Genomic DNA, 8,959 nt, shown 5'->3' on the forward strand with positions numbered 1-8,959 from the left:
GTGTGTGTGTGTGTGTGTGTGTGTGTGTGTGTGTGTGTGTGTGAAAATGGGCATGGATGTGCAGCCGTTCAGTTCTGTATGTGAAGTTTACTGGTCTGCAAGTTTGTGTGTAAATGTCCAAGGCAGAGTGGGCTAAGTCCCTCCCATGGCTTAAAGAGATTGGATGATGGCCTGCATGTTGGGGAGAAGCAAGCACAGGATGAAGACTCCATATGTGTCCCAAACCAAGGGAGCAAGGCCTTTGGAAGATAGTTGTCTAGAGACATGGGCAACAGAGACTATAGACAGCATCTGTACAGAGTAAGGAGTGTGTGTGGGAGAGAGAGAGAGAGAGAAAGAGAGAGAGAGAGAGAGAGAGAATTCTTTTACTAACGAAGGGAAATTGCACCCTAACAAGATGCCCTCCCTGAACATCTTGACTCTAACCCCTGGGATCTAGCTCTGTGGAACTCCAGGTGTGAGAGAGTAGGCGAAGGCCCCCAGCCTGGAGCTGTGCAGATAGCTAGGGTGGAAGGGGAGGGGAGGAAGCCTGTGAGCTGAAGGCAGGGAATGAATATGAGGCGTGCGAGAGAAGGTGACCCTTACCCAGTGTGCTCAGTTCACCCTTCAGCTTAAAAATAACCGAAGTAAGGGCCATGTGCGTGGGGAGGTGCGACAGTCTGGTCTCCCCTCCTCTGCTCATCGGCCCTTTGGGGAGGAGGAATGTGCCCAAGGACTAAAAAAAGGCCCTGGAGCTAGAGGGGCTAGGGCAACAGACCTTTCATGGGCAAACCTTGGGGCCCTGCTGTCCTCCTGTCACCTCCAGAGCCAAGGGATCAAAGGAGGAGGAGCCAGGACAGAGTGGGAGGGAGGGTCCTCCAGATGGACTCCAAATTTAGGCAGCAGGCACACGAAATGGGATATAAAGGAACCGGAGCCTTGAGAGCCATCGGACAGAGATTTCTGCAGCCCAGGTAAGAGGGAGTTTAGAGTGGGGGCTCTCCAGCCACACCAGACTGTCCCCACCTAGGAGGAAGCTGCCTTCCCTGGAGATCTACCTGTTAGGATGGTCTTCCAGCAGTCTGGGAGGTTCTCCCTAACAGGGGTTCCACAGGAAGCATCAGATGCCCGGCCATTATTCTCCCTCCTGGGCCTGCTTTCCTTATCTTGGTCTTATCTTGCCTCCTGGTCTTCAGCAAGATTTGCCTTGACCACGTTTCTCTGCTGTCTCTCTGCCTTGCCTTCTTGTGTGTTCTTCCTTTCCCACCCATTTCTCACTCCCCTTGCCCCCTTCTCGTGTTTATCCTTCCTTTCTTTTTATGTCACAGTGCTGGGAATTAAACCCAGGGCTCACGCATATTAGGAAAGCAGTCTACCAGTGAGCCACAGCCTCAGCCTCACTCCCTATCTTGGCCTGTTCTAGCCTAGTCAGGATCTCTGGGTCGGATTCGCCGCCTGCCTGCGGTCATCTGCACTTCTTCATCCTGCCTATTCTTCTTTCTGTCTGGCTGCACCTTTGTGGAGCCTCATCCCAGCTGTGGTTTAAATTCTTCAGGATTATCTGTGAAAAGATTAGCCAGGTGAGAATGCCCCAAGTTTCCCCTGCAGACAGCGGGTCATGATTCTTCCAGAAGCCAGGCTGCCAGACCCCTCTCTCTCTCTTCCCCCCATCCCCTGGCAGCCCAGCACCCTCCCATAACAAACTCTGGCCACGCCTACCCCATACAGACCTCTTGCAGAGAGCCTCCTTCAGATGACTTCACAGGCAGGACAGACAGGTCGGGAAGGCAGGCACTTTACATGGGGCAGTGGTGGCAGATCCTTAGGAACTGGTACAGAAGAGGCAGCGCAGGGGTGGGCTAGGAAAGATGAGGCTACGCAGAAGCCTGGGTCCGCACCAGGAATGACCGACCCTTCCCATCTCCCCCAAAAGGGCTTCAGATCGACAAGATGACGGATGCCCAGATGGCTGACTTTGGGGCAGCGGCCCAATACCTCCGAAAATCAGAGAAGGAGCGCCTAGAGGCCCAGACTCGGCCCTTTGACATCCGCACAGAGTGCTTTGTGCCTGATGACAAGGAGGAGTATGTCAAAGCCAAGATAGTGTCCCGGGAGGGGGGCAAGGTCACTGCCGAAACTGAGAATGGCAAGGTATGTGCACCCGTGGAAAGACAGGGGTGGAGTGGGGCAGCTTTGGGAGAGGGGTCAGGGTGGAGCCACCTGTAGTGGGATCTAAGGCACCTGAGAATGGGTGGGAATGCCAAGGTATGTCCCCTTGAGAACCCCGGGATCAGAACCTTCTCAGGGGAACCTAAGCAGGTGCATCACAGTGTAACCCAAGAGAAGCTCTCTTGCCAGAAAGGATGGATGCTGTCTTCCTCCTCAGAGAGGTCTGTAGATTAAGGACCCAAGAACGGCATTAAAGACAGACCTCTGTTCTGGCAGTTGCATCCCTCCTGTCTGTGCCTCAGTTTCCCCCAAGAATCCCCTTTCTCCAATTCCCTTCCCCTAAACCAAGAGCAGATGCAGGCCCAGATGGGCATAAGGAGCAGAACTGAATCCTAAGGCCAGCAATGCACCTAAATGCCCCTTTCCCTGGGTGCTTGGTCTACCATGAGACTCTCACCCTGTCACCAGTGGGGCTCAGAGCTGTGTGCCTCACAGGTGTGCTTCACAATGATGTGTGGATTGATAGCTACAACCCACAAAGGTTTCCAATCCGTCCCGGTTCAGCCCACTCTGGCCACTATGAAGGCACATCCTCTTCCACTGTAAAAACACCTGGATCCCTATTGCCAGATGCTATTGGCATCAAGTCATAGCAAACTGATATCAATCGAGCCCCAACTATGACTGATGAAGAGTGCAGAGTTGGGGTGTGCTGCTTTCCCATAGGGGGAAAGGTTTTCCTCGAGCAGCGGTGCCCTTGAGGACTGTGTCCAGGAGACAGCCCAAGAGTCACACATGACAAGTGGACCCTGATTTTAGAGCCGCTAGTCCCCAGCTTTGCCTTTATATATTTAAAACATGGGAGCAGAAAAGAGATGGCCACTGGATAGGGACAGGGTTGACAAGAGAAAGGAACCCTAGAATATCTTTAGAGCGTGGGCAGGAAACCACCTGGGGCCTGAGTCCTAGTGAGTTAGGGGCAGGAAGCTGGGACCCTTGTCCCCTAAGAACTGGGAAATGATGGCAAGTCAGAGCTGTGTCCTGGGAAGAGAAAGATCTGACAAGAGCCCACAGGAAAGTGGTCGTCCATCCCATCACCCATTCTCCTTCTCCAGACGGTAACCATAAAAGAGGACCAGGTGCTGCAGCAGAACCCGCCCAAGTTCGACAAGATTGAGGACATGGCCATGCTGACCTTCCTGCACGAGCCGGCTGTGCTGTACAACCTCAAGGAGCGCTATGCAGCCTGGATGATCTACGTGAGTGGCTGCTGCATGCTGCAGAGGCCTACACAGGCCAGGGGGCTCACAAACCCAGCTTCCTCTCGCCCAGCTGATGTGGCCAGGGATGCCTCTGACTGCCCCCCCTGCTAGGCCTAGACTCCCCTTACCAACCACACACCGTCTTTGTCTTCTGCTCAGACCTACTCAGGCCTCTTCTGCGTCACTGTCAACCCCTATAAGTGGCTGCCAGTGTATAATGCTGAAGTCGTGGCTGCCTACCGGGGTAAGAAGAGGAGCGAGGCCCCTCCCCACATCTTCTCTATCTCTGACAACGCCTATCAGTACATGCTGACAGGTGAGCCTGGTGTCCTGGCCTGTGTCCCCTCACCTCAGCCCCCACCTAGCCCCAACCCATTGTCTCTCCTCTTCTCTCTTCCAGATCGGGAGAACCAATCCATCCTTATCACGTGAGCAAGCACTAATCTTCCATAGGGGCTTTGGGGGTTTTTACCAGGCTGATTCTTGGGGTGCAGGTGGGAAAGAGTGCTTTCAGGGTATAATTCAAAGGTATGGAGCCTGGTCTCTTCTTAGAAGGCAAACGTTATGTGATTTTGGGCTCTGGTGGCCAGGGCTAGGACAGAAAGGACATGGAGAACTCAGTATGAACAATAGTGGAATTCCTGAGCTCTGATTGTCCCTTCTTGCCTCAAGCGGAGAATCCGGAGCTGGGAAAACGGTGAACACAAAGCGTGTAATCCAGTACTTTGCCAGCATTGCGGCCATAGGGGACCGCAAGAAGGACAATCCCAGCGCAAACAAGGTGAGCATGGGTCACAGGCTCAGCAGAGGAGCTGCGGGGTTGCAAGTAGGGCTTGTGGGATTAGTGCGGAAGATCCGCCTGGCAGGACACACGTGTGGCCTGAAGACTCATCATCCATCCAGCCCTACTCCTGAGGAGCGGTGTAGGCAGCCAGCCAATCAAAACCGTCTAGAAGTGAATGGAAGATGAAGCCCCAAACTTCTGCTCCTTTCACAGGGCACCCTGGAGGACCAGATTATCCAGGCTAACCCCGCCCTGGAAGCCTTCGGCAATGCCAAGACTGTCAGGAACGACAACTCCTCCAGATTCGTGAGTGATCCTGGACCACTACCAAATGGTCTCATCCGAACTGGTTTAGAAAATGATGGCAGTTCTATTTGGCCAACAGTCAACACATTTGGTTGATTATATGGCACATGGGTTTTGGATATCATTAAGTACATGTGCACGCACACACACACACACGTACACATACACATGTACACGCACGCGTACACACACATCACATACACATGTACACACACGTGTACACACACATGCACATACACATGTACACACACGCACGTGCACATACACATGCACATACACACTCATGCACATACACACACGCACACACATGCACACACACATACACATATACACACATGTGCACGTGTACACACACATACACATATACACACACCCTCCTGACCCATTCTGGCTCCTTGAGTTCTGGGAACCCAGGAAAGAGACCCAAACTCTCCAGAGGTGTGGCAGAATAGATTTGGATCATATTTGAAATCTCTTATAGACATTTTCAACATTTCTTCCCCTTTTCCCACACCCTGGGCCCAAAGGCCTGAATTTCTACATGCTGAGAAAGTCACCAACCTCCTTGAGCCCCAAGTCCTTCACTTGTAGAACAGGGGTGATACCAGCTGCCTTACAGAACACTGGCAGGAGGGGATGAGGTGAAAGCCACAGAGAGGGGCTGTGGCATAGGACAAGCCTGGCTGCTGTTTCCCCCCCAGCTTCTCACTGGTGTCTGGGCATGAGCTGCCTTCTCCTAGTTTTGCTGATACTAAACTACAAAATCAAATAGACCATTTACATTCTAGAATCATCCAGGGCATTCTTGGTTGGGCTGACGTCCAAGATGATGTGAGTGCATATTTGTGACCAGCGCCTTCACTCTGTCTGGTCTACCCACAGGGGAAATTCATCAGGATCCACTTCGGAGCCACCGGAAAGCTGGCTTCTGCCGACATAGAGACCTGTGAGTACCTCCATACCTGCTCCCGTCCTGCCGTACATCTCCTCACTCCCTCTGCCCTGCCTAGATCTCTGCCTGCCTTTCGGTATTAATATTCTTTCCTGAACCAGTCTTTCCCTGGGAGTCTTCACCGTGGAAGCCTCCCACTCTGATCCCGCTCTGTTGCTGACTCGGCTCTCTCCTCTCACCTGCCTGTCCTCCTCACTCTCTTTCCCCCAGACCTTCTGGAGAAGTCCCGGGTGATCTTCCAGCTCAAGGCTGAGAGAAACTACCACATCTTCTACCAGATCCTGTCCAACAAGAAGCCGGAGCTGCTGGGTAAGGCCAGCCTGACCATTGCCCACGGCCTCCCCAGAGGCCCCCCGTGGGCTCCTCCCCTGGCTCCTCTTTCCTCTGTTCCTGTCTTCCTCCTCCCTGCTGGACCACACCTCTCTGGATGTGTTATCAAGTGCCTTGCCCTCTTTTTGTCTTTCTTCTCTTGCCTACCATGTTGTCTCTCCGCCCCGTTTTCTTCCTCCTTCTCTCCACACACTTCTCTTTGGTCCACTGTCTTTTTCCTTCCCTTTCACTGTAGCCTTGGGGATTTTTTTCTTGCTTGTTTTCATTTCTTTTGTATTCTCTCATCGGCCCTCAGTGACCGTCCCCTTCTCTACCTCCTTCTCCCCCATCCCCACCTTGCCCTCCCTGCTTGGCACAGACATGCTGCTGGTTACCAACAACCCCTACGACTACGCCTTCGTATCTCAGGGAGAGGTGTCTGTGGCCTCCATCGATGACTCCGAGGAGCTTCTGGCCACCGATGTGAGCGAGGAGGCTGGAGATGCCTTCGGGGGTTCTGGAGAGCTCCTGGGTTGCCCTCCACCCAACCTCCATGTCTCTCCCTCTGTCCCAGAGCGCCTTTGACGTGCTGAGCTTCACGGCAGAGGAGAAGGCTGGTGTCTACAAGCTGACTGGCGCCATCATGCACTATGGGAACATGAAGTTCAAGCAGAAGCAGAGAGAGGAGCAGGCGGAGCCGGATGGCACAGAAGGTGTGGGGGAGGTGCAGTGTTGAGGGAACCCTAGGTACTGCATGGGCTGAAGAGGCCTAGTGACCTTACATGCAGAGGACAGTCACCAGGGGCTGAACCCTCCATGCTGTGCCCAATGGTTTATTCAACAAGCCTTTGGCAACAAAGTCGTTTGGACTTTTATACAGAAAGTGGGGGATCTTGGGAGCAGTATGAGATCAGTGGCCAACGTCTTCACCCAGGGCCAGGCCCTGCTGCCGTGCCTGCTCTTCAATAAGGTCCCAGGCAGGCTAGAGGAACAGAGCCTTGTGGGATAGAGAGAGGGAGTGGAGGATTGGTGGGACGAGGCCTTGGGAAGTGGACCCATGGCCACACTGATCAGAAGTTAATTGGGACAAGGAAGGGAGGCATTGAAATCACTTCTACTGCCCTTGTCGATCAGATGCTGACAAGTCCGCCTACCTCATGGGGCTGAACTCAGCTGACCTGCTCAAGGGGCTGTGCCACCCTCGGGTCAAAGTGGGCAATGAGTATGTCACCAAGGGGCAGAGTGTCCAGCAGGTGTACTACTCCATCGGGGCACTGGCCAAGTCAGTGTACGAGAAGATGTTCAACTGGATGGTGACTCGCATTAACGCAACCCTGGAGACCAAACAGCCACGCCAGTACTTCATAGGTGTCCTGGACATCGCCGGCTTTGAGATCTTTGATGTGAGTCCGGGAACCCTGGCCTGCCTGGGACACCACTTGTCCCTCACCCACTCACTCACACCTCTGGTCACGTGTGGAGGGCTAGCCATGGGCCAGGCCCAGGATGGCAGTGGGGATCATATAGTGACAGAGCCAGTCCCTGTCCCTTCCCCGTCATGACCTGGGAGGGGACCAGCTATGCCTGTGCTGGGCTCCGTGTGTGGCACAGCCCTAGGCTGGCCCCATGGCCCCTCAGACCCTCAGTCAGCCTGCCTGACTGGCTGTCACACCCTCCAGTTCAACAGCTTCGAGCAGCTGTGCATCAACTTCACCAACGAGAAGCTGCAGCAGTTCTTCAACCACCACATGTTCGTGCTGGAGCAGGAGGAGTACAAGAAGGAAGGCATCGAGTGGGAGTTCATCGACTTCGGCATGGACCTGCAGGCCTGCATCGACCTCATTGAGAAGGTGTGCCGGGCTCCTGAGCTCTCTTCCCTGACAATCCAGACAAAGCGGTAGTTCCATCTTCTCTACCCTCAGGAAACTACAGTCCCCAGAATCCCAAGCTGCTTCCCAGACCCAGCTTCACCCACTGTGGTTGAGGTCACAGGCACCCACAAGTGCTTTCTTCTTACCTCAGACGTGGAAGAAAGTTTCTTTGCTTTTTCCAGTATAAGACGGTCACCTCCCAGGGACTCCTTACCCTTTTCTGTCACATAAGAGACATTATTCATGGAAGAATCCTAGACAGAACCTGGAAATGTCTGTGCTTCCTGCTTGCTGAGAAATAACCAGTTTCTAACCCGTGTCCCCCGTGCTGTGGTGACTGCCTGCAGGGCCTTGCTCTTTGATATGGGCCACAGCCCAGTGTCTGACCTGCACTCGGTCAGCCACCATCCTCCAAAAATGGGAATTTCCCACAAGCTGAGTCATTGCTTGAATTATAGATCAAGGTTCTCATTTTCCAGGGACCACAGACTTCCCTAAACTATGAGAGTTTATATGTATCTTTCTAGAGTAGCAGTTTCCAGAGTCATCAAATTCAAAAGAATTCTAGCCCCAACGAAAGACAAAACATACATTCTTTAAAGGAGAAAAGGGTTTTCAGAACCTAGATGGCCTACCAACAACAACTTTTGAATTGCTGCTGACAGGGATCTTGTTGCCCCTGTAGCCTGTGGACGCATATCTCTCCCTAGCCTGAAAAGTGGCTTGTTTCTAGTCTTTGCAGACCTTGAGGGGAGTCATTAGGAATGAATAGCTATTGTGCCATTGGGGGGAAATTATGTGGGGTATCTCCAGATGTAATTGGATATAGTTTAATTAAGAATATTATCAGCCAAGCAGTGGTAGCGCATACCTGTAATCTCAGCACTTGGGAGGCAGAGGCAGAAGGATTTCTGTGAGTTCAAGGCCAACCTGCTCTACAGAATAAGTTCCAGGACAGCCAGGACTACACAGAGAAACCATGTCTCAAAATAATAATAATAATAATAATAATAATAATAACAACAACAACAACAACATCTTCCTATTTTGGGCCAAGAGGCTTTGCCCAGGCACCCTCATTGGCAATGCAGGTCTGTAGGGTCTTCCTGTCAGAGTGTGGGACTCCAAAAAACTGGAAGTGTAATCAGGGATTCTTTCTCTCCTTTCTCTATGCTCTCAGCCCATGGGCATCATGTCCATCCTGGAGGAAGAGTGCATGTTCCCCAAGGCCTCAGACATGACCTTCAAGGCCAAGCTGTACGACAACCACCTGGGCAAGTCCAACAACTTCCAGAAGCCTCGCAATGTCAAGGGGAAGCAGGAAGCC

At 52.7% G+C, this 8,959-nt stretch overlaps 1 protein-coding gene across 1 annotated transcript in view; it reads left to right on the forward strand.

Annotated features, from left to right (window-relative positions):
• The first annotated feature begins 928 nt into the window (after positions 1-928).
• The window catches only part of LOC101997238 (myosin-6), a 24,403-nt gene continuing 16,372 nt past the window's right edge, over positions 929-8,959 (forward strand). The window contains exons 1-15 of the mRNA XM_026777657.1: positions 929-953; positions 1,403-1,559; positions 1,913-2,130; positions 3,264-3,407; positions 3,570-3,726; positions 3,811-3,838; positions 4,083-4,191; positions 4,408-4,500; positions 5,383-5,446; positions 5,663-5,761; positions 6,141-6,244; positions 6,336-6,474; positions 6,896-7,164; positions 7,441-7,611; positions 8,813-8,956. Coding sequence (XP_026633458.1) covers positions 1,930-2,130; positions 3,264-3,407; positions 3,570-3,726; positions 3,811-3,838; positions 4,083-4,191; positions 4,408-4,500; positions 5,383-5,446; positions 5,663-5,761; positions 6,141-6,244; positions 6,336-6,474; positions 6,896-7,164; positions 7,441-7,611; positions 8,813-8,956 — 1,722 coding nt within the window. The 5' untranslated portion in view covers positions 929-953; positions 1,403-1,559; positions 1,913-1,929. The remainder of the gene's footprint in view (positions 954-1,402; positions 1,560-1,912; positions 2,131-3,263; positions 3,408-3,569; positions 3,727-3,810; positions 3,839-4,082; positions 4,192-4,407; positions 4,501-5,382; positions 5,447-5,662; positions 5,762-6,140; positions 6,245-6,335; positions 6,475-6,895; positions 7,165-7,440; positions 7,612-8,812; positions 8,957-8,959) is intronic.

The sequence above is a fragment of the Microtus ochrogaster genome, unplaced genomic scaffold (assembly GCF_000317375.1).
Source record: "Microtus ochrogaster isolate Prairie Vole_2 unplaced genomic scaffold, MicOch1.0 UNK80, whole genome shotgun sequence".
Taxonomy (NCBI): domain Eukaryota; kingdom Metazoa; phylum Chordata; class Mammalia; order Rodentia; family Cricetidae; genus Microtus; species Microtus ochrogaster.